The sequence below is a fragment of the Dermacentor silvarum genome, chromosome 1, assembly GCF_013339745.2.
Source record: "Dermacentor silvarum isolate Dsil-2018 chromosome 1, BIME_Dsil_1.4, whole genome shotgun sequence".
Classification (NCBI taxonomy): Eukaryota; Metazoa; Arthropoda; class Arachnida; order Ixodida; family Ixodidae; genus Dermacentor; species Dermacentor silvarum.
In genome coordinates this window covers 370,479,491-370,504,951 of record NC_051154.1, presented here as the reverse complement: position 1 = coordinate 370,504,951, position 25,461 = coordinate 370,479,491, and the positions used below count along the sequence as shown (strand labels likewise).

The window sequence follows — 25,461 nt, the reverse complement described above, 5'->3', positions numbered from 1 at the left end:
TTGGGGGTGCCGACGCGCGCTTCAAATGCGAGTTCCTGGACCGGAGCTTCGAGCACAGCGATGCCAATAAAATAATAACAACTTTACGTTACCTACTTACGATTCTCTCTTCTTTCTCAACCCAGACCACCACCACCACACCATCACCACCACCACCACACCAACAACACCAACCCATGGAACCCCACTATGCTAGGCATTTACATGTGTCCCTCGCGCGGGGGCATGCGACGGAGCTTTTTTCTGCTCAGGTCGCATTGCGGCCGAAAGCCCAGCTTCTTTTCGATTTTATTTACATTCTATTTTGTCGTAGCAGTTACAGTATCCAAACTTGAACATCTGAGAGTGTTTTCTGAATGAAATCAAGGCGCGCACAAAAAGTAAACAATCTTAAAATCAGCTGGCGGCTCTGTGTGTCAGGAGACGACGTGCATAGAATTCTTCTTGCTGAGAAATCTGTCGTTAGTTGGCCCAACCAGCTTCGATTAAAAACTTTTAAGCAACTTTTATGCGCTGTACAAAGAATAAGACATTAGCGGTGTGGCACTGCCAGTAAACGACAACCTGACCTCAAGGTTGTGTGCTGTTACAGAATTCCGATTGCACTCGAGCTGTTCAGGCGATGGTGACAGATTGTAATTGCACGTAACATAAAATGTTCTATGACGTCAGAATTAGTTTGGAACAGGTACATCGGCGGATCATAGCCATGAATGAAACGCTTGCTTGAAGGGAAGTATTGTCATTTTCATGTATCGCAAGCTTTGCTAGTTTTCGTGCATATTCCAAATTTGCGACAAAGTTTTCAAACGCGATTTTCGTTGTCAATATACCCTATAAAAACCCAAACGAATTATTATGCACGATTGACTCAGCACTGTGCTTATTAATCTAACTCGCACAAGCAGAGTGACGAGGATTGACGGTTTCTTGCACTGAGTACCATACCTCCTTGGTGCACCATAGTATTTGAATCGCGAGCTTTCTTTGAAGCAAATGTAGCCGTTCTAACTCGCGGAAATTCTTACGAGAAATTAAATTTAATTTTCACTTTCACTCAGCACTGCTGTAATGTAGAGCTCAAAACGATCTGAAAATTGTATTGAGACAGAAAACTGACATCTTGTTTTCCTTGTTGCACTAAGTTCCTAATGTCCTATTTATCCCGGCTGGAAGCCTACTTTGCTTCAGGAAACAAAATTACTTCTGTGGCATGGCCCTTTTGTAAGCCGCACAGCGCTGAGGTAGCAACCTTAAGCAAACGTTAGAATTATCAATAGCTGTTGCTATCAGCATGTGAAATGCATAAGCAAGAACTCAAACTCAGTAGTTATGCGAATAATTTGCCGTCTATAAATATAAACACACAGACAGTGCAATCATGGTTACAGGTCATAAATATTTTTAAATATATTATTATAAATAAACATACCATAACAAATTTTTATATGTGCTTGTGTTCTCATGGAGGTACTAATAGGCACTGGTGATGTTATTTGCAATATATAAATGAAACAAATCTTGTAAACAGAATAGGCTACTCAGAAACACACATGCATGCACACGCACGCACATACACACACACACACGCACACACACAGGCCATCGAAACACAGATAACCAGGAATGGCAGTAGGCCTGAGGCGTGGCTTGTCCCTCGGAAACGATACGGCATCATCGTTTATCGTGACATCGTCCGTACGGAGATGGATGATGGTTCAAAGTACTTCGCGCACACACGCACAGGCTTGGACTCAAAGCAGAAATCGTCTGTTTCTTGCCATCGTATGGCTCGCTTCCAATTCTCGAAGTGCTCACAAACACTCGGCATGCAAAATAGCGATACCTTTTCGGCAGTGCTTTTGTCGCTAGAACGGCCCACCGGCACACAACACCTGGGCCGGTATTTTGTAGCGATGCCTTTAATGTCATAATGCCTTTTGCGCTTATCGCGCTTTGTCAGTGGTCGGAGCCATGGTCCGCTCGCATTATCAACGGGATCAGCCGGCCGTGAGCGGTGGATGATAATACTAGAGTAGAATAAGTAATAATGCCTTGCTACAAAATCACGGCCCTGAACAGCATCATCAAGCAAATGTGCCGCTTCAATTGTAGAATGCCAGAATTCGGATGTTGCCTAAATATCAATCACAAATATAAAGTACGCGTTCAAACTTTCAGCCCATGCCGGCCGCATCTGCAGTCTCTCCGGGTTTAGCACGGAGAAAGGTGGCCTCTTGGCTGCAGTGGCGCCGCAGCGTGGCAGCTTCATGCGACATATCAAGCTCTCCCATAGAGTGACGGCAGAGTTTCGTGACCAGAAAAGTATTGAGGGACTATGGTAAAATGCACACATAGATGGGACAAAAAGAATTGGAGATGCACACAGCACTGTGTGCCATTTTTTGTCTAGGAGATCAAATCATCCAAGCTTTTAGCCTACCAAAAAAAGGCCCACTTCTGCGACCTTGCAGACTTGCAGCTCCCTTTCCAGCAAAGATGTTTCACTTGAGCCAGTTGCATTAATGACTTCAGTTACCCGAAATTAAAATGTTGCCCGCAAGGCTTTTGGGAATATGATCTCGGTGGCGGTTACGGTTCTCAGAGGCCACGATGGTAGAATAGGAGAGGTGCCCAAACAAGCGCTGCAAGCGTGTCGCCACAGCCCTCGAGTTTCTATAGCAATCGCCAGGGGGCGACAGGGGTTTTATGGGCTCAGACGTGCATCGCAAGCTTTCGCTGTGCTGTAAAAGGTTGGTTGTTATCGTAATTTTTTGTGGCTTTAAAGCGTTGTTTATGTTTTTAATATCTTGTAGAGGCTGTCTGCTGGCCTTAACCACAAAAATGAGGGTATCAGGCTCTATCTCTATGGAGCTTAACATTTCTAAATTGGCACAGTTGATCTCGACAACACTGGCACACAGCTCTGATAGGAAGGGACACGCATGTAATTTTCTGGAAGCGCGAAAATTCTTACTGGCGAGTACACAGCATAAAAATATTTGGTTTCACGTCATTGTAGGTAGCATTGGGCTTATGGGCATAGTTGATTTATGATCACCTGGCTGTAACTAAATTTCACTGTTACAGGGTCACCACTTGTTTAATTATTGTTCAGATCCATTCAGGCGCCTGCACCAGTAGCGTCAGGTGGCCAATGCAAACATGCACGCGCCTACGAAATGCTGGACACAGCAAACGACGAAAGTAGATGCCGTTCTGTCTTGACAGAGTGGTGCCGCCGCGCCTTCGTGTTCGCGGCCGACCTTGGCCGGCCACTCTGAGCAACAACGAACAGGAACAGTGTGAAACACGCAGTAAGTGAAGCCGCGTGACCGTTGTAGACACGGCGCAGTGGACTTCACTTGGGATGCGCACTGCACACAGATCGCGCAAATTGAAGGGATATCACGGTGGTGCAGAAAGCGTCAATTTTTATATCAGCCGGTCCTCCCAGTGATTATTTCTTTCAGTGACGTGCTTTGAAACTGATGATTTCTCGACCCGCTTTTCATTATTACAAATATGAACAATTATATAGTCCCGAAGATAATTATTTTGAGCTTGCCGAAAGCGAACAGCCTTCTTCAATGATGGCCAACACTCAAGAGAACGCACGCGCACCTGCGCCCTTCGTTGTGTTCTCTCTGGCGATCTTGTGCCTGTAGTGGGCAGCTTACTATGCGTCATTACTCCCCACGTGAAAAGCGACCGTCTCGGTCGCCGGTTGGAGAGGGTAAAGGGCGACAGAGGGCATGGGAGAGAGTTGATCAAAGGGGCACTTCTTCGCGGGCGTAGTACAGCTTCATCCGTACTACGTGGACAATCTCGGCTCGTGCCGGCTGTCGGCTCGAGCTCATATTAGTACTCTGAGGGACGACCTCGTAGTTGACGTCGCTGAGTCGCCTGACGATCTTGTACGAGCCAAAGTATCTGCGCAGTAATTATTCCGACAGCCCCCGATGACGGACCAGTGTCCACACCCAAATGTAGTCGCCGGGATCGTACTGAATGTTCCTTCAGCCACTGATGTATTGGCGGGTGTCAGCACTCTGCTGGTTGCGGATGCAGTGGCGAGCAAGCTGTCGAGCTTCTTCGGCTTTCTGGATGATGTCGTCAGCGTTGTGACTTCTTGTTGTTCCGTTGTCTACCGGGAGCATGGCATCTAAAGGTGTTACGCAGCACCCATAAACCAGTTCAAATGGTGTGAATCGGGTGGTTTCCTGCACAGCCGTATTGTATGCGAATTGGTAGAATTAGGTCCCAGGATTTGTGCTCTACGTCAACGTACATCAAGATCATATTGGCCATAGTTCTGTTGAGGCCAGTCTATTAGTTTGTGGGTGATAGGCCGCGGTTTTCTGATGATTGGTGTGGGTCAGCTTGACGATCACCTGCATAAAGTCAGCCGTAAACGCAGTTCCTCGATTGGCTATCAAGATGGAAGGGGCCCCATGACGTAATACGATTTCATGGCCAAAAAACATCTCGCGGGGCACAGCTTTGGTTTCTGCGTACCTCGTTAGGTAGTCCGTTGCAACGACTATCCATTTGTTTCCTGCGGATGACGTAGGGAACGGACCGAGGAGGTCCATTCCCACCTGTTGAAACGGTGCTGGAGGAGGGTCCAGGGGTTGCAGAAGACCAGCAGGTTTCAAAGGTGGAACCTTGCGCCGTTGACAATCACGGTAGCTTCTCATGTAGCGCTGAACGAACGAGAATAGTTGTAGCCAGTAATACTTCTGGCGTATGCGCGCTAACGTCTTGCCGAAGCCTAAGTGTCCGGCACACGGGTCATCATGATACACCTGCAGCACTTCTGCGCGCAGTGAAACTGGGAGGACAAGAAGGAACGTTTCTTGGCTGTTTTCGAAGTTCTTTTTGTACAGCACGTTATTCCGGAGGCCGTAAGAAGTCAGATCTTGTAACATCGGTCTCAGGACAACAACGTCGGCTCCCTGAAGGTATCTGATGAGGGGAAGCAATGTACTGTCTGCATGTTGGAGGTCAGCCATCTCGACAGTGTCTACTACACCAAGAAACGGGAAATCTTGGTCGTCATCACAGGGCTTCCAAGATATAGGTGTACGTGAGAGGCAGTCAGCGTCGCCGTGCTTCTGTCCTGGTCGATATACCACTGTGACGTCGTACTCCTGAAGGCATGGGCTCCAACGAGCGAGGCGGCCTGAAGGGTCCCTAGACTCGCAAGCCAACACAGTGAGTGGTGGTCACTTAATACGCGAAAAGGTCAGCCGTAAAGGTAGGGTCGGAACTTGCCGATGGCCTAAACGACAGCTAGACACTACTTTTCAGTCGTGGAATAGTTGACCTCCGCCTTTGTGACACTGCGGCTCGCGTAGGCTAGTACTTGTTCAGCGCCGTCTTGCCACTGAACAAGTATAGCAGCAAGCCCCACGTTGCTGGCGTCTGTGTGGATTTCTGTGTCAGCCTTGTCATCGATTTCTGTGTCAGCCTTGCAGTCGCTTCTACAATTCTGTAAAGGCTTCCTCTTGTTCTTCCGTCCACTTGAAGGGTACATCTTGGCGTGTTAGTCTCGTTATTGGTTCGGCGATCCTTGAAAATCCTTCAACAAAACAACGGCAGTAGGCGCAGAGACCCAAGAATCACTGCACTGCTTCTTGTCTGTTGGACACGGGAGCTCAGCGACGGCAGCTAGCTTCTCGGGGTCCGGCCGAACCCCACGGAGGCTGACTACGTGTCCGAGAAACTTTAGCTCCTGAAAGCCAAAATGACATTTCTCAGGCTTGATAGTCAGATTTGCTTTGCTGATTGCGAGGAGTACATTCTTGAGTCGTTCTAGATGTTCATCAAACGTTCTTGAAAACACCACAACGTCGTCTAAGTAGACTAAGGACGTCTGCCATTTTAGTCCAGAGAGAACAGTGTCCATCATCCGCTGAAATGTGGCAGGTGCGGAACACAGGCCGAATGGGGACTTTAAATTCATATATTCCATCAGGAGTCACAACTGCCACTGTTTCACGGTCACGCTGACCTACTTCGATCTGCCAGTACCCAGACTTAAGATCCAACAAGGTAAAAAATTCGGTGTGGCGTAGACGGTCTAAAGCGTCATTGATCCGTGGCAGAGGATAAACGTCGCGTTTGGTTACACTATTAAGCCGTCTGTAGTCCACGCAGAAGCGTAGTATGTTGTCCTTTTTAATTATAACGACGGGCGACGCCCATAGACTTATAGACGGTTGAATCACATCATCATCTAACATTTCTTGAACCTGGAGCTTTATCACCTCCCTTTTCGTAGGCGCAACACTCGTCTGTAGGAATGCGATACTTCGTAACGGAGGTGCACCGTACTTTAGACTCGGTAGAGAAACAGAGAAGTCATCGACAAGGTCCAGTAGCTGCTGTTTCTGTCATTCCGATAAGCCGGAGTTAATCTGAATGCGATCGCTCAGGTTGACCTCTTTCGATCAATTAGGGGAAGCCGTTTCTAGCGAGGCGACATCAGTGAAGGCAGCATTTCATGGAGGAAGGCGAGAGCTGTGCCTTGCGGTAAGTGCTGATATTCATTGCTGAAGTTTGTCAGCAGGACTAATGAGCGTCTGCGCTGAAGCTGAATGAGGCCCCATGCAATGCAGATGTTCCACTCAAGCATTAACTGAATGTTTGCCTCGGCGATGCCCTCATAGCCGTCAAATGCGTCGCACGTTACCAGGGTCAGTAGGCTGCTTCTTGGCGGTACCATTATGCTGTCTTCGACAATGCGCAAGGCGTTTTCGGTGCCATTCTCGTCGCCAGCGTCGCTTGCTATGGCTTTTGCCGTAAAGAATGTCACGATCAATTTTTCCAGGGTAATTATGGCTCCATTCGCCTGTAGAAAGTCCATGTTCAAGTCCCTCGAGCAGCTGGGCAGAATAATGAAGACCCCGACGTATGTAAATCCACGAATATTTACCCGAGCAGTGCATCTGCCAACGGGAATTAGACGTCCTCCAGCAGTACAGACATGCGACCCCAGTCCACTGTGCAAAAACTTTAACTTTGACGCAAGCTCTCTGCTTATAATCCAGATGTCTGCACCAGTGTCAAGTAAAGCTGTAACTTCTTCGTCGTCTAACTCCACACAGGAGCCCGGGCATCAGGGAGTACCCAGCACCTCCACCAGTGTCGCAAGACGCGATGAACAGCACACAGGACGACAATAAGACAACAAACACAAGCTCTATATGCAAAGCCCACTTTAACCTCTTCGGAGAGACATGCTTGCTCTCGTGTCCCTCACTTCGTTGCCTTCTTTAGTTGTGACTATATATATATATATATATATATATAGACACACAGTTAAACATCTATATAACAAAGTGAGTAAAATGTGCAATTTGCTCTATTATATCAAAATTTCGCTGTATTGAAATCTGACCTTTTGGAGACACCTCAACTTGTGGTTGCCTGAGGGCGAGTACCGGTGTGCTCCTTCAAAAACATCGCAATCAGGGGGCGTGCACTTGGTATGGTACCTTACATACTTAAAAAAAGTTTATTTCAACAAAAGATTATACGAGCACTGAGTCACAATGACTGCACAATTCCACTAAGACATTAACATATACGAAGTATGGAGCACGGTATACACGGCACGTTTTCGAAGAAATGTTCGAGTCCACCCTCACTAGCATATACCCACATAGACCCATGGAAAGGCAACACTTACACATAAACTAATCGTCACATTATATAAAATGATGTTGAATACCGGCTAATCTTTCGTCTAACATTTGCCTTTTTGCTGACGATTGTGTCATTTATCGCCCAATCCTCACTGGTACCGACAACTACGCATTGCAAGATGATCTTGACAAAGTTATCACTTGGTGCAACATGTGGCTAATGTCACTGAACACTACAAAGACTTTACTAGTACCTTTTCATCGATGGAAGCTTCACCATACTCCTAAGTACGTTTTCTGCAACTCAGAAATACCATCTGTGGAGTCATGCAAGTACCTTGGCCTTACACTTTCAAATAACCTTTCTTGGCCCTCTCATATAACGAACTGTCACTAACGAAGCATAGCACGCTTGGTTACTTCTGCCGCAACTTGCGCTTCGTACCCCCATTATTAAAAATACTAACTTATATAACTTTTGTCAGACCTAAGCTAGAATACGCATGCTCTGTTTGGGACCCACACCAAACTTCCCTTTCTAACACTCTAGAAGCAGTTCAAAATCGTGCAGCTCGTTTCATTTATTCTGATTATTCATACCACACTAGTGTCTCTCAGCTAAAATTAAAAGCAGGAATTTCCAATCTAGATATACAGCGTCATGTTTTTAGACTGTGCCTTTATCAAAAATTTTGTCATTCTGCTCCTAGTACTTCAGCCATCATTCCAGTGCACCGTCAATCTTGCCGATTACATCACGAAAAATCTGCACCCTCCACCTGCCCGGATCACTGCGCACCTACATTCTTTCTTTGTGAGGACTGCCCGGGACAGGAATGACCTTTCTGCTGATGCCGTGCACCACTCCAATCCACATCATTTCAAGGCTACCATTGAGTTCAGATTTCACTGAAGTAATTACCCATCTCTCATGTAATACCCCACACCAGGGCCTTTGAGGTAATAATAAATAAAATAAAAATATATGGTGTACACAATGGTTACTTACAATGATGATGAGACAGAGGCACTTAACATAATTTTGTAGTGATGCTATGTTACTGCAAAGGTCAAGGAACACTAGTGCCCATGGAGTCAACTGCTCAGCTGAGCCCTTACACTGAGCTACATTGAAAAATTTGTCGCAGTTTCACCCAAAAGGCAAAGCAAATTAGTAGAGAGCTATATGGAGTAAGGATAGTAGTTTTATCAGCTGTATAAACTTGGACATGCAGCAGCACCAACAACGCGCAGAACTGTTGTCGACACCGTCGGCGTTTTGCCCGCGTTCACGCCGAACGAGCGCGGCGTTTTTATATAAATACGTATTTAGTGCCGCAGCTAAACGTCGCCTCTCCTCCCTCCTTCCCGTCCCCCCACAGCCTTTCGCGCGACGAAAAAAGTTGCATTTGCTCTCTATATATGGAAAGGAGAAGAGACGCTTAATTCTGCAGCCCTTCAGGGAGCACGGCGCAGAACGCGCGTTTGCTCTCCGACGTGCGGTCACTCCGCATGAAAGCACGCGCCCCTCGCGCCCTTTCACTCGCACATACAGCGTCCGGAGCGCGGTGACGATTTTATCGCCGTTGACGTGATACAGAACCTCACGGCAACGCCGACGGCAGAAATCTGCTTTAGAGTGTCCATATAATTGCTATCGAAATAAAACGGCCGTTCTTGCTCAAGGTACTTTTTATTTATCGTCTACATTTCTAATAAATGATACGAGAAAACTAATTCTTGCTCATATATTTGTGAATCACTTTGTAATTATCTCATTGTTTAAGCTAACACATCTATAATTATGAAAAAACAACACTATTTTACATCTGGTCACGAACCTTCCCCAAAAGCTTCATATGGAGAGAGATAGTGGCACCAGAGGCGCTGGTGTAACTAGAAAGCGTGAAAAAAAAAGCAGGGAAGAGATTGATATGACCGGATCCGTTACAGGCATAGCTAGCAGTACAAGATAGAGAAGTTTTGAGGAAGAGAAAAAAGATTACAGAGATGTATATAAAAATGCTAGAATTAAACACATGTGTAGCATACCCTGGGAGTGGTGGCGTGGAGCAGAGGTAGAACACTCGGCTTTTAATCTGAAGGTCGCAAGTTCTAAACATCCTCCAGTCCACTACATTTTCAGGCATGGACTGGCGCCTGACACCGGCAAAAAAATATTACTGAGAGCAAGTAGGGCTATACTAGTCTAGATGCAACCAAATTGGGAAGGCCTACGAAGCTTCAACAAAGTCACTCCCTTAGCAGAGCAGGAATTGGCCTTCCTGGTGCCTCCCTCATTACTCCTATAATTAACCCATGGTCCCCAGTCCCCAGCGGCTGCGGAGCACCTGACCAAGGCGGCGGTCAGACCTGCGATGCGGCAGACAGGCGGTCACTGGAAACTGAACCTGGCAACGTCCAACATGCGCACCCTCTCAAGTGAGGCTAGCTTAGCAGGGCTATTTGAGAAATTATCAGGCCTGGGATATTATTGGCCTTAGTGAGGTTAGAAGAACTAGTGAGGCTTATACACTACTGACTAAAGGCTACGTCCTCTGCTACAGAGGTCTTCCCGATAACAGAGAATTCGGCATATCATTTCTAGTCCATAAGGACATAGCGGGCAACATTGATGAATTCTACAGCATTAATGAGAGGGTAGCTGTCGTCGAAATAAAGCTGAATAGGAGGTATACAATGAAGGTAATACAAACCTATGCCCTAACCTCCAGTCACGATGATGAAGAAATAGAACAGTTTTATGAAGACCTTGAATTAGCAATGAGAAAGGTGCAAACTCAGTATACTGTTGGTAGAATTGGTGGAAAGGAATAGGCTCCGAGTAATGAACACCTTCTTCAGGAAGCGCAGCAACAGGAAGTGGACCTGGAAAAGCCCTAATAAGAAATGAAAGGAATGAAATAGATTCCATAATCTCTCTGCCGATCCCAGCATAGTGCAGGATGTAGAAGTGTTAGGCAGAGTAAAGTGCAGTGACCATATGTTAGTGATGTCTAGGATTTTTTCTGAATTTGAAGAGAGAAAGAATAAAATTAGTCAAGAAGAAACAGGCCAACCCAGACACAGTAAGGGTAAAAGCAGACCAATTCAGGCTGGTGCTCACAAATATGCAGCTTGAGAACAGGAAGATGAAAACAACTTATAGGTAATGAATGAAACTGTAACTAGGCTGGTCTCAGAAGCAGCAATTGAAGTGGGAGGTAAGACATCAAGGCAACCAGTAGGTAAGCTCTCCCAAGTAACAAAGAACCTAATAAAGAAACAGCAAAACGTGAGTGTCAAACTCAAGAGATCAGATAGGATTCGCTGAACTGTCAAAACTGATCAACAAGAAGAAAGTAAGGGATAGTCGAAATTTTAACGTGGGAAAGGTTGAGGAAGCCGTAAAATAGGGATGAAGCATGAAGTCAGAAGAAAACTTGGCATAGCAGAAGACGAGAGACGTATTCACTGAAAGATAAGCAGGGTAATATCATCAGCAATTTTGATGACATAGTAAAAACAGCAGAATTCTATACTGACGTGTACAGTGACTAGAGCAGCCCAGCTACTTTCATTCAATGTAGTGATGAACAGGGTACAGAGGCTCCTTCTATAACTAGCGAAGGAGTTAGAAGGGCCTTGAAAGCATGGCCAGGGGACAAGCTGCTGGAGAAGATGGAATAACAGTCAATTTAATCAAAGATGGAGGAGATATCATGCTTGAAAAACTTGCGGCTTTTTATACGCAATGATTCACGACTTCAAGTGTACCAGAGAGCTGGAAGAACACCAACATTATACTTATCCATATGAAGGAAGACGTTAGAGAATTGAAGAATTATAGAACCATTAGCTTGCTTCAAGTATTGTATAAAATAGTCACTAAGATAATTTCCAATAAAATCAGGGCAACACTTCACTTCAGCCAACCAAGAGAACAGCCTTGCTGCAGGAAGGGATATTCTACAATGGATCATATCTATGTCATCAATCAGGTAATCTAGAAATCTGTGGAGTACAATAAACCCCTCTATATGGCTTTCATAGATTATGAAAAGGCATTCATAGGGGCATCACGTAATGAAGGAGTACAGGAGGCATACATGAATATCTTGGCAAATATCTACAAAGATTCTACAGCTACATTGGTTCTCTACAATAAAAGTAGAAAATTATCTATCAAGAAAGTGGTCAGGCAAGGAGACAATTTCTCCTATGCTATTCTCTGCATACTTATAATAAGTATCCAAGCTTTTAGACTGGGAAGGCTTAGGAGTGAGGATCAATGGCGAATATCTTAGCAACCTTCAGTTTGCAGATGACATTGTCCTATTCAGCAACAATGGGGATGAAATACAACAAATGATTGAGGACCTTAACCGAGAAAGTGTAAGAGTGGGGTTGAAGATTAATATGCAGAAGACAAAGATAATGTTCAATAGCCTGGGAAGGGAACAAGAATTTAGGATGGCCAGTCAGCCTCTAGAGTCTGTAAAGGAGTACGTTTACCTAGGTCAGTTACTCACGGGGGACCCTAATCATGAGAGGGAAATTTACAGAAGAATAAAATTGGATTGGGGTGCATACGGCAGGCATTGCCAAATCCTGACTGGGAGCTTAGCACTGTCGTTGAAAAGAAAAGTGTAAAATCATTACATTCTACCGGTGCTAACATATGGGATAGAAACTTGGAGGTTAACAAAGAAGCTCGAGAACAAGTTAAGGACTGCACAAAGAGCGATGGAACTTAACATGTTAGGTCTAACGTTAAAAGGAAAATAGCGGTGTGGGTCAGAGAGCAAACGGGGATAGCCGATATTCTAGTTGACATTTAGAGAAAAAGCAACCAGATCACACGCCCTGTGGGAATCGATGTTATGCGAAGCACTATGCGGGGAGTGTACTAAGTTAACGAAATGACCATGAGAGCAGCAAGATGTAGGCGGCTCTTTCATGACCTACATGACACCCATGTCATGACACTCATGTCATGGGTCCTAAGTCCCTTTAGACCTGAAGGCGAAAGCCTTAGGCACGCACATGACTATGACCATCAACCTTTAGTCTTTTCCTTCATTTAGTACCCCCCTCCAAACCCATTTCAGTGGTTGTTGAGTGTTATCTTTTTTTGCTGAGCCATTGTCATTTTTGCTGAGTCATGCTAATGACAATGACTTCTACCAGCATCCTTTAGTGTTTCCTTGACCTAGTACCCACATTCGAACCCATTTCAGTGGTTTTTGAGAGCTGGTCTTTTTCAATGGGTCATTGTCATGACCTAGATGACATGCATGTCATGACCTATCAATTATGTCAGTCATACACTCCTGTCATACTATGCTAATTTTGGTACCTACCACGTTAACAAAACGACCACGAGAGCACCAAGAGGTAGGCGACTGTTTCATGACTTACATGACACACATGTCATGACATCATTTATGTTCGGCATATACTCTTGTCATAGTATGAAAATTTTGGTATATACCAAGTTAACGGAACGACGGTGAGAGCACAAAGACGTAGGCGGCTAGACAGATAGATACTGTCAAAGTATCAAAAGTTAGCCAAGAAATGCTTCGCATTTAAAAAATGGTGCTGGGCAGGCCACGTAATGCGTAGGATGGATAACCAGTGGACCATTAGAGTTACAGAATGGATACCAAGAGAAGGGAAGCACAGTCGAGGACGGCAGAAAACTAGGTGAGGCGATGAAGCTAGGAAATTTGCAGGCACAAGTTGGAATCAGCTAGCGCAAGACAAGGGTAATTGGAGATCGCAGGAAGAGGCCTTCGTCCTTGAGTGGACATAAATATAGGCTGATGATGATGATATATATATATATATATTGTCGCGAAGCAGTTTGGGAAGTAAGCGTTCGCGACTAGACTGATAGAGCAGCAAGAGGTAGCACAGCTGATTGAGCACCGAAACAACGTCTACCTCTTTCGTCGTCATTCGCTCTCTCATAGCCACATCCCCACTGCTTCTTATTTTACAGTACAGTTATCTCCACCGCGGAAAAGGAAGCCGTCCCGGCGACCTAGGGGTAGCACAACACAGACGGATCATAGTACGGCTTGAGACGCTGGACATGCACAATTTCGCATCCTCGACGGCAATGATCCAAAGGTAGCTCGAAGGGTTCCATGATATAGTTGACTGGAGACATTTGGTTGATCACGCAGTAAGGGCCCTTGTACTCCGACGCGAGTTTCGGTGACAGTACAGGGGTAGGGGCTGGAACCCAAAGCCACACTAGCGAGCCAGGAGCATAGGATGCAGAAGCATGGGAAGTTTCTCGAAGGTGCTTTTGGCGTTGCTGGTCTTCCGACATAAATATACGGGATAGCAAGCGACACTCTTCGTGTGCAGCAGCATCGGACAAGGTAGTGGTTTCCGTAGTGTCAGGGCGGTACAGAAGGATAGTATCCATTGTGGAAAAAAGTTTGCACCCGTACAGGAGAAAGAAGGGTGAAAATCCTTTGGTAGTCTGCGTGGCTGTATTGTAAGCATAGGTCAGAAATGGTAGAACATGGTCCCGTTTGCTTTGGTCGGATGCAACGTACATGGCCAGCATGTCACCAACAGTGTGATTAAAGCACTCGGTCATGCCATTAGTCTGTGGATGATATGCAGTAGTGGTGCGATGAATGATGCGGCATCCTTTGAGGAGAGCCTCGATGACGTCAGAGAGGAAAACCCTGTCACTGAGTCATTCCCTTGGAGCTCCGTGGCGAAGGATGATGTGGCGCAGGAGAAACCAGGCGACGTCTCGAGCGGAAGCGCTGGACAAAGGGGAAGTTTCCGTATAGCGTGTAAGATGGTCGATGGCCACGATTAACCAGTGGTTTCCGTCTGATGTGGTTGGCAGAGGTCCATAAAAGTCCATGCCTACTCGATCAAAAGCATGTGCTGGGCAAGGCAAAGGCTGCAACGGAGCGGTTGAACGAAGAGGTGGATCCTTGCGGCGATGGCAAACGAGACAGGAGCAGACATAATGACGGATGAATCAATACATCCCTCACCAGTAGTAACGAAGGCGTAGACGCGCGTATGTCTTCAGTACACCTGCATGCACGCACAGGGGGTCATCGTGGAACGCTGCACAAATATCCGAACGTAGATGCCGAGAGATGACAAGCAACCACTTGCGGCCGTTCAGGAGGTAGTTATGACAGTACAAGAGTCCGCAGATCAATTCTCCGTGAATGGAGAAGTGATATACTTGGCGACGTAATGCGCGATTGGTAGTCGGTGTCGATGGGGTGGACAAGAAACTCAGCATTGACACAATCCATGGGTCTTTCTTCTGCTCCAGAAGAATGTCCGTGGCAGCAAGGGAAGACTCGGACAATGGGGCCTTCAGAAAGGTAACCTCGTCTGTTAGTGGCGAACGAGACAAGGTATCCGCATCATGGTGGCTTCGGCCAGAACGACACAGCACTCGAATTTCGTACTTGTGCAGTTGAAGTGCCCATCAAGCAAGACAACCGGATGGTTCTTTTAAGGACAGCCAGCCCAGCGAATGGTGATCAGTTATCACGTGAAATGGACGGCCATACAGATACTGATGGAATATGGTTATGGCCCAAATTATAGCCAGGCATTCTTTTTCTGTTATAGAATAGTTCGATTCAGGTTTAGTGAGTGCACGACTGGCTAAGGCGACGACGTACTCTCTGAAGCCAGCCTTTCTCTGAGCGAGAACGGTACCAAGGCCGACGCCACTGGCATCCGTGTGTATTTCTGTTGGAGCGCTTGGGTCGAAATGGCACAGGATTGGTGGAGACGTCAAGAGACGACACAGTGTTATGAATGCGGCATCGCAATCTGGTGACCAGGTCGAAAGGCTGTGGGCACCTAGAAGCAGCTGCGTTAAAGGTGCTATTATGGTGGCGAAATTACGGATGAAACGGCGGAAGTATTATGCTAACCCAATGTACCTGCACAGTTTTTTCAAGGTCTTTGGTCGTGGAAAGTTTCACCGGATCAGAGAGTACACCCTCTTTCGATACGACATGGCCGAGAATTACCAGCTGCCTGGCGGCAAAGCGACACTTCATCGTTAAGCTGGAGGCCAGCATTGGCAATGCATTTCAGGACGCGTTCAAGTCGAAGTAAGTGGGAAGGAAAGTCCGGTGAAAAGATAACGATGTCGTCCAGATAACACAAGCATATCTGCCATTTGAGGTCGTGCAGGATGTTGTCCATCATTCTTTCAAATGTGGCAGGTGCGTTACACAGGCCAAATTCCATCACGGTGAATTAAAATAAACCATCGGGTGTGATGAAGGTCGTTTTTGGACGGTCTGACTCAGCCACTGGCACTTGCCAGTACCCGGATCGTAAGTCTAAAGATGAGAAGAATTCGGCGCCTTGACGGCAGTCTAGCGCGTCGTCAATACAGGGTAGTGGATAAATGTCCTTGCGGGTGATCTTCTTGAGTTGCCGGTAGTCCACGCAAAAGCAAATTGTGCCATCTTTCTTTTTGACCAGCCCTACAGGAGAAGCCCAGGAACCGTGCGATGGTTGTATGATACCGCATTGGAGCATGTCTCCAACGTGCTCAACGATGACGCTAGGCTCCGTGGCAGATACACGATGCGGCCTGTGGCTTGAAGGCGCATGGTTGCCGGTGGAAGTACGGCCTAGACAACTGTGCAAGTACGGCATAGAGCACAGTGGAAGTACGGCCTAAGTGAGATTGTTGTAGGTCGAATGACGTGCAAAAGTGGTCAAGGAGATCGACGATCTGTGAGGTTGGGATCAACACACTGGAAAAATGTTGGGTCACACGGTGGCGTGGGAAGAGAAACTTGAAGGGCCATAGCGTCAACCTGAGGAGAAGCCGAGTCGTCAGGCACATCATAAAGGAAGCTTGGTTCGATTTCGTCAGCATAACCAAGACACTCATCGTGGAGCTGGCAAGCAGGGCAAGGAAACAGGTTCGAGACATAAAGTGCGCTGGAACCTTGTCGAATGGCAAGAAGGGCAAAAGGAAGCAAGAAGGGATGAAAGCGAGGAACAAGCTTAGATGGCGTGAAAAGGACTGTGGAGTCGGAAAACCCAACGCAGGAAACGGGTACAAGTGCGGCCGAGTATGGAGGAATCTCGGTGTCGGCGGTGATGAACACACAACCAGAAGCGTCATCAGTATCTTCAAAAATGTTACCGAATGGTGGCAGCGTGAGTTCAGCACGGGCACAATCTATAACGGCATGATGAGAAGTCCCTACCTAAAATCATGGCAAGGGAGCAGCGGGGTAGAACAACGAACTCAACACGGTATAAAGTGCCGCTTATAACACGCACAGTACACTTCCCTAAGGGTTCAATCGGAGCAGCGCTTGCTGTAAGTAATGAAATGGCAGAATATGGCGTCGGGACTTTCCTAAGTTTAAGACAAAAGTGGTCCAAATCGCCGATATTGCTACTCCTGTGTCTACAAGCACATGAACGGCAATGTATTCTGCATAAAATTCAAGGATGTTCGCAGGAAATAAATGAGGTCTTGAGGAATTCGTTGAGATCACAGTTCTTGCCTCCGGAACTGCTTCCTTAGTTTTTCTCTCGGATAGCTTCAGGGCGATGGATAAGTGGCGATAGAGAATGCCGACGGGGAGATGGAGACCGACGGGTATTGAAGGTTCGGGATGCAGGAGGCGAGGCTTCAAAGAGCTGAGCGGCAGTAGTGGTACGGAACAAAGAGTCGAAACCGTTACTTTGTGCCCTCGTAGAATCTGAAGGATACCATCCACGGCGACGGCAAAGCCGTGCTACATGCCCAGGTAGGTCGCACAAATAACAGATAAGACGGTTGTCATGGGTGTGCCATGGATTGAGAACAGCGGGCGGAGCCTAATGGGAATATTGGCGAGGTGGGCGCACGGAATGCTGTGGCGGCCAGTAGCTGCTTGTAGGTGCATATGTTGCAGCTACTTGCAGAGGTGACGGAAAGGCGCTAGTACATCTGGATTGAATAGCTGCAGACGAAGGTCTTGGATTCGCGACAACGGCAGCATACGTAAGTAGAACAGGCATAGGAGGCGCTTGATGAGCAAGTGGTACGGCATTAGCGACTTGTTCTTGTATCACCCGACGAAGATTGGGAGACAAGGGCGACTCTGACGCTTGACTGGCTGGCAGAACAGAGTTAGCGTGCCACCTCTTCTCGTACAAATTGCTTGATTTGGTTGAAGATTGCTGAACTGCAAGGAGTAGCACCGACACTGCCACTCACAGCTGAAAGCGCTACGTCCGGAGCGAGAGCTTGGTGCCTAAAAAGCTGTTGTTTGCGTAGCTCTTCATAGCTCTGGCAAAGCATTATGAGGTCGTTGACCATCTGAGGATTCTTCGCCAAGCGCATTTGGAAGGCGTCATCTTCTTGATCTTGTCATCTTCGGTCATATCTGGGTTGATACGTCGGCAAATGTCAACTACATCTTCAATATAGCTGGTAAAGTTTTCGCCTTTTTCTTGGGCACGACAGCGAAGCTGTTGTTCAGCCCGAAGTTTGCGCACAGCAGGGCGGCCGAAGACTTCTTGAAGTTTCGTTCAGGATGCTGTCCAAGTGGAAAAGTCAGCCTCATGGTTTCGGAACCAAAGATGGGCGACCCCGGAAGGGTAGAATGGTACGTAACCAAGCTTGTCAGCTTCATTCCATTTGTTATGGGTACTCGGTCGTACGATGACAGCCAGTCCTCTATGTCATGATCGTCAGTGCCATTGAATATGGGAGGATCCCATTGCCGTGGCAAACCAGCACAGACGACCGAAGGCGGTGCCTGGGGCGGATCGGGAGGACTAGTCTCCTCAGGCATGGGAGATGTGACAGGGATTGCCCAGTTTGCAAAAGGTCCAGCACCTCCACCAAATGTCGCGACGCACTTTGGGAAGCGTTCATGACTAGAACAATAGAGCATCGAGAGGTAGCACAGCCGATTGAGCACCGAAACAAGTTTATCTCTCTGATCGTCCTCTTTCATAGCCACATCCCCACTGCTCCTTATTTTACAGTACAATATATATAAATTGAGCGTCCAGTAAATATTTGCAATAATCATAATCAATTGAATTGAAAAAAATTTTATTGTAGAAGGAAAGGGTTGGGGAAGCAGGTGGGTGGGGCTAAAGCTCCTCTATCTTTCAAAAGTAGTGAAAGGTTTTGATCTAGCCACCGTGCCCTGCAATAGGCCGGTTGGCGACACGTGACCATTTTCGCCTTCACACCCCATCCAAAGGGTCCAGCAACAGTCGCTGTGCCGGCAGAATGTACGGATGTCTGCGTTTCAAGCGTGAAGTTTGACGATTTTGGTAATTCACGCACCTGTTACATTGTTGTTGCAAACCAGAAGTGCCAATGTACCCAATATTTGAGTGGATGCAGGAATGATGCGTTTGAATTCAACATTTGCAGTGTGGCATGCTAGTATGCCAGTCTGCTGTTCCTTCGGTTACTGCAACCGCATGGAGGATGGAAAAAAGTTATTTTCTGTTCCTTGCGGTGACAGTAATATCAGCAGAAAGAAGGTATGGCTCCATAAAATCGGGCGCAAGAATTTTTTGCCCACTGAAAACATCCGGCTAGGCAAAGCAAGTGATTTTGCAATGTTTAAAACATGTAAACACTGTCATAGGCATAACTTCAAGCAGGTTTTCGCCTGGCCGGCGTGCTTTTGTTCGTGTATGTGATCTTGCATGAGCATTATCTCTGCAACGCTATTAGTGTTTCGGCTTTCTTTATATGGTAGATTTGTACGTAATAGTCATTGTCGTTTCATGCCCCGTATTTCTCACAAAAAGCTCTAGATATCTATAAAACTGCATGTTTCGCATGGTGGTGTTAAGGTGATAAAGCTTTACGAGGGGCGTTCATAAAGTTCGTATTATTGGCATGAAAAAAAAGACACAAAGAAACGAAATTTTATTGAAACTTTATTGCTTCTCTACATAATCTCCTCCCAAAGTCACGCATTTCTGCCAACAATGCATAAGCTGCCACAGTTCAGTGCTATAGAACTCTTCATTTTGAGAGTTCAGGAAGAGCTCGACTTGAGCGATGACTTCTTCGTCATCCCAAAAATGTCTCCCATGCAATGTGCTCTTCATGCGAGGGAAGAAGAATTCACTTGGTGCGAGGTCAGGTGAATATGGCAGGCGAGGCAAAATTTCGGTCCCTAAGGAGGTTGAATGCGTCGCCATCACATGTGCAGAGTGAGCCGGCGCATTGTCATGGAGAAGAGGGACGCCTTTCGTGAACTTTCCTCTACGTTTCTCTTTGATAGCACCTCACAATTTGGGAGAAGAGCACCACGGCAGTCCCAGAAGATGCTCAGCATGACCTTGCCTGATCACGGCACAGCCTGGGCCTTTTTTTGGCACAGGTGAGTTTCCCTGCTTCCATTGTTTGCTTTGAAGTTTAGTTTCAGGGACATAATAGTGCACCCAGCACTCATCCATGGTTATCAGGAGTTCAAAAAAGTCGTCAGGATCACTCTCGCAAAGCTTCAACATTTTTGTGGCTGCTTCCTTCTACAAGTATTTTTGCACTGGCATCAGCAAATGCGGTACCCAGCGTGTGGCAATTTTCGTCATATGCAACATTTTTGTGGCTGCTTCCTTCTACAAGTCTTTTTGCACTGGCATCAGCAAATGCGGTACCCAGCGTGTGGCAATTTTTGTCATATGCAGGTTGTTGTGAAGTATGTTGTGCACAGAGCCTGCACTCACGTTAACCTCTCCTACTAATACTTCAACTAATCCGTCGGTCAGCGATACACAAGCCTCCAGTTGCGCAGCAATTTGTGGTTCACCATCGAGCGAAGGGCGGTGACTTCGCTCTGCGTCGTCCAGGCTTGTTTGACCGCACTGAAATCATCTGCGCCATTCGACAACAGTGTCATAGGCTGGGACATTGTCACCGTACACCGCCACCAGCTCGGCGTGAATTGTCTTGGCATCTTGTCCCTTCAAATACAGAAAGCGGGTCCTTGCATGTGTTTCGACCATTCGACTTTCCCGGTGGGTGCTGCCATTTTTGTTTTGGCCCCCTAGCGGTGTTGCGCTGTTATATAGAACATAAGTTTCATATTACGCTAAACTTAATTTTGATGCATATTCTGCACGCCTTTTTTAAATCTGTCGCACTGATAATACGAACTTTGTGAACGCCCCTCGGATTGTTTGAATTAAATCTGCAGCCCTTCCTATGATGCATCTATAAATGACATGTATTTGGGGTCGTTCATTATGCCAATGCTCTGATGTACTGTAGTCAACATCAATATTTGCTATTTCTGCAGGTGACCCTTCAACCGTAATTTCTTGTGGTTTTTACTCTTGCGGTGCTTAGGTTCCATGCAATGCAACATTGCTCCAGCGGCTATAAGAAATTATAAGCTTAAGAATTTTTATGCCTCTGGCTTCTAGTCGAACACCAAAGAGCTCTTTTTATTGTTGTATTGGTCATTGGAGTGCTACATGACGCTGTGGACAATGGTGCTATTTACTAACTGCCGTTTTGTTTCTTAATTGTATCCTCCTATAGGACATGCTTCAAATCAGTGCTTACAGCAAGCCTTTCAAAGAATAAGTTTATGCATTCCTGCAATAAATGAACATTTTAAATAAGTATTCCTTCATTCACCCGCATCTCCACAAAAAAAACCATCTAACTTACCTTTTCTGGTTATATTCTGGTTTTAGAGAGTATATGTGTAGAAATAACCCAAATTTATTTGCAAGTGCATTGGGTAACATTGCAAGCATACCTTTATATCTGTGGGGCTTGCATAGGTATAAGGGGGATGGAGGCGGTGGGGGTAATAAAAAGGAAAGAGCTTGGAACAGATGCATTTATTTAAAAACAGATAAAAATTTGAATTGGCACCGCATAGACACTGGCAGACATGATGTATTTCCTAGTCCTTCGAAGGTACTCTCGTTGCTGATATTCCACAAATCCAGTGGAACTCTGTCTCTTAAGTAAAGCTATTAGAGTATTATATAAACAAAATAACCTTGGTTAAAAATACTGTGTAACTGTAGCAATAATGCCGAACACAGACAAATGCATTGAAACTGATAACAGTGTGTATTACGCACAACGCACTATTAGAGCGCTTGGTGCGCAATGACGTTTCCGAATGTTGCGGTAAGCTCACAAACTGCGTATTTTTGCCCCGAACTAGAAAACAAGCACTATCAGCTGACCCAAATATATCTATTTCAAGTTACACTCAATTTCAAAACATGCAAACAAAGAAAAAAATAACCTGTACGACCACCGCTGTTGAAAACTGCTGAAAACGCTACTTCGGAAACGCACGCATTTTATTTCAACGTTTATCTCACTCCGGGCTCAATCACGCTATTGTCCCTGTCGTTTGAAGTTTCTTGAGCAGCTAAGGACGCAAATGTTAATAATTACCCGGTTCAAGCGCGGACTGCGTGCGGTTTCAGGTGTCTGCAGAATGCATGGGAGCGAGCGACTCGTCATCTGCTAGCTCGACTCCATGGACCCCTCGAGAGGGCGCACGTGTAGTCATCGCTACTTCTGAACAATAGTGGAGCCTTAGGTGAGGCCCCTATTCCAGGGCTCCGCTAGCCTCAGCAGCCCACTGAGCTTCGTTGAGGAGCACCACTTGCGCTTTGCTTTCCTCACTGCGAGCCTGGTCTCCCAATGCTCTGTTCTGAATTTTAGCACTGGAATGCGATGCTCATTAATTTTGGGTGGACCGAGATCGCATTCCCATGTATGCGGTGGGGTGGATGGCATGTTTTAACCATAGAAGCAGGCATGCATTTGTCTGCCGGCGGAGCCACTTATACAGATTCCCTTACACTTAGCCGAGTGTATGGCGGGGGGTAACGCTGTCTTACTCGACATTGATGTTCTAGGACATCCCGGTTACTTCCACTCAGTCATTACCCATGGCTGTGATGTGTTCCTGGTTTAGTGTTGCACCTAAGAGGTGGGCGACACACACAGGAACGTGGCCGCTGGTGACCATAATTAAGGCACGATTGTTAAACGTTTCCAAACATCACTCCTAACATAGCTCCCATTTCCACCAAATGTGAACTTGAGTCATCCACAGTTGTCTTAGAATGCTTGGAAATGTTGAGGATAATGGCCATATAATGCTTTTGAGCATTTGAAGGAATGGCCAAAGCAAATACATCTAGTAGCGAAGCTTCCATAGAAGCCCATACATTAAAAACATGGTGGCTCATCGGCAGTTCATGGGGCATAGTGTCATCTGGGTGATGAGGGAGCACTTCCGGCGGAACAAGAAATAATGCGCCGGCATTTCTATTAGAAAGAGAAATGTCGACATTTTTTGTTGTCAAAGGCATGAAATTTGTTATGGTAGCCTGCCATTGGGGCTGGATTTACAAATGACCCACAATTTGACTCGATGGGTGTTTTGTGCTTTGAGCGCGGAACGCGATGCAGCAAAACGTCAACCATACAGGTGTCAGAAATGCACCACACACAGAACATAATTTCTTTGCAGGCTGAAGGAAGCTTTGGGTGTTGAGTGCAGGTCGCTTCGTCAGATGCCAAGCCCATTGGTCAGTGCAGCCGCACGAAGGCTTCAGAAGTAAACAATTATCTGGCAGTCATAATTAACTACTTTTGACTGAACAAGTTGAACAATGATGAAACACACTTTGCAAACACTGCCCCACCAGAATTCACACAAACGTTGACAAGCAAGCAACAGTATGTAGTAGCAGGTGAACTTTACGCGCACACCTTCAAAAGCTGCATTGCATTGCATTTGATAGTGTGTGCTGAAAAGGAGGCATTTATTGTTACTACTGAAGTAAAAAAGTTGTCTTTTCTTTGTTCGCCACACATATATAACATTAGAAATTTTATTTTTATTGAATGAAATCAAACTGTCTTTTTAATTAAAATCTTTTTTTCTTTCAGAATGTTTGTTTCCTCCTCACATAGTCAAACGTCAATCGCTCATAGTCAATCGTCAATCACAAAGAAAGTGAGAGAAACAGAGACAGCAAATTGGATGCAAAGAATGGAAGCAAAAATGATCACAGAGGTTTACAAGAATGGGAAGAAAAATTTGAAGGTAAAATATGTACGATAATACAAAGGGCAGTGCCTTGCTATTTATTGAGGCTCGAGCTGGTCGCCTAATGACAAAAACATACTTGAGAAAATATTCGCAAGAAGGTGAAGCATGTGTCTGCAGCAGAAAAAAAAACGGAGACCACTCAGCGCATCGTAATGAAATGCGAAGGTGCTGCGAGACCTGTAGGTAACGTACACCTTCCGAAGTACTTTGCTTTAAAGTAGGTAGAAGCATCAACTGGTCAGCAGTTAAGATAAGCAAGTGACTAAGGCTGCAATTGATGCACGCACCTCTAAATTTGCATATGCTGACGCCGTCCTGTAGGGAAGCCACGGAAACGACATTTTAAGAACGATAACAGGCGCGCGCCTGTGTCGATGCTTGCTAACGCTCGACGCGTCCTGTCAAGTTAGGTCAGACACTGGAAACGCGGCACGAAATTGCAGTATGCGCTACAGAAATCTATTTGATCTGTTCACTAGGATCTGTGTCACGGCGGAAGATGAGACGAGAGAGGATCACTGTATCGAGAGGAAATCTCTATCGTCTTCAGCAGACGGGCTAGCATGTTCCTAACAAGATTATACCGAATGAACCGAAAATAATGAACCGCAAACACACAAACTTGGAGAGTTGACAGAAACGGCACTCCGAACGCCGTTGTACGAATACACTCGCTCTGGGTGATTTCGAGCCGACGCAAGATTGAATTCGAACATGCGCGTGACATCTAAGGTGCTGCGACAACGAAGACAGAACGGTACCTTTTTCGTCAACAGTGGCCTCGAGCCTTCAAAAAACACGGGGTCCGGTCTCGGCGGTGCTTCAGTCATTTTCTTTCCTCGTTGTAGCTGTCACGACGTGGAACACCGCACTACTACGCTACGCAGGAGGCGCCCAAGAAAAGGAGACAAGAATCGTCACCAAGCCCGTGGTCCCCGACTCCCCGTGCTCACGCGTTAGATTATATAAGCAGAGACCGAAGCAACGATGCTACGAACACATCATTCACATGATCACCCATGGCGCCAAGCGGACCGGATCGCATTGGCTACGGGGTGCTACTTCGTTGTTGTAGTGTTCGTATTCGTTGGTTGGCAAGTGGAAACCAGAAAAACTTCTAAACCACTATTAAAGTCATGATCACGCTGGCCAAATGCTCAGATGCTTCTCGTGGTAGAAAATAAATAAATTTTCGTTCCTATCTCTTCCTATCCTCGACTTTTTTCACCATTAACGTTGGCAGCAAGCGTCGCTTGCAATGACCGCTTCATAGAGTTTCATATTACTATAACTAGAGGGCAATGTGGCGCTGCGATCGTTCAACTATCATGGGAATGATGGGAAGTACAGGCTACGGATTGGTATTCTGTTGACTGGCGAACTAGTCTACAGGTATTTTTTTGTCAGTTTTGGTTTCGCTAGTTTTGCTCCAAGCGCAGTTGCTACAATCCGTAGAACACAAACTTACTTGTGGTAGGAAAGGTTGCTGCTTCCTGGCTTTTGTCTGCTGTCGCAAAACGGGTAAGCGCAAAGCCACGACATAACAGTTGCTGGCGCGCACTTCAGAAGAAGCGGTACGTCAACATAAAATACAGTGAAGCATGCTCGTAAGAGGCCACAAGCGTCCAAGATAGCACTGCAGCAGATGGTAGCACTGCAGCAGAAGGCAGAAGACGTTCATCAATCGTGACAGCCGA

The 25,461-nt window shown here is 46.2% G+C and overlaps 1 protein-coding gene across 2 annotated transcripts in view; it reads right to left on the bottom strand.

Moving 5' to 3' along the window:
* LOC119437457 (membrane-associated tyrosine- and threonine-specific cdc2-inhibitory kinase) overlaps positions 1-24,748 on the bottom strand; it is a 101,055-nt gene extending 76,307 nt beyond the window's left edge. The window contains exon 1 of one of the 2 annotated variants that reach the window (XM_037704479.2): positions 24,526-24,748. In XM_037704479.2, the coding sequence (XP_037560407.1) occupies positions 24,526-24,594 (69 nt within the window). In that variant the 5' untranslated portion in view covers positions 24,595-24,748. The remainder of the gene's footprint in view (positions 1-24,525) is intronic. The other variant, XM_049660576.1, reaches the window with a different exon arrangement.
* Between the last annotated feature and the right edge of the window lie 713 nt (positions 24,749-25,461).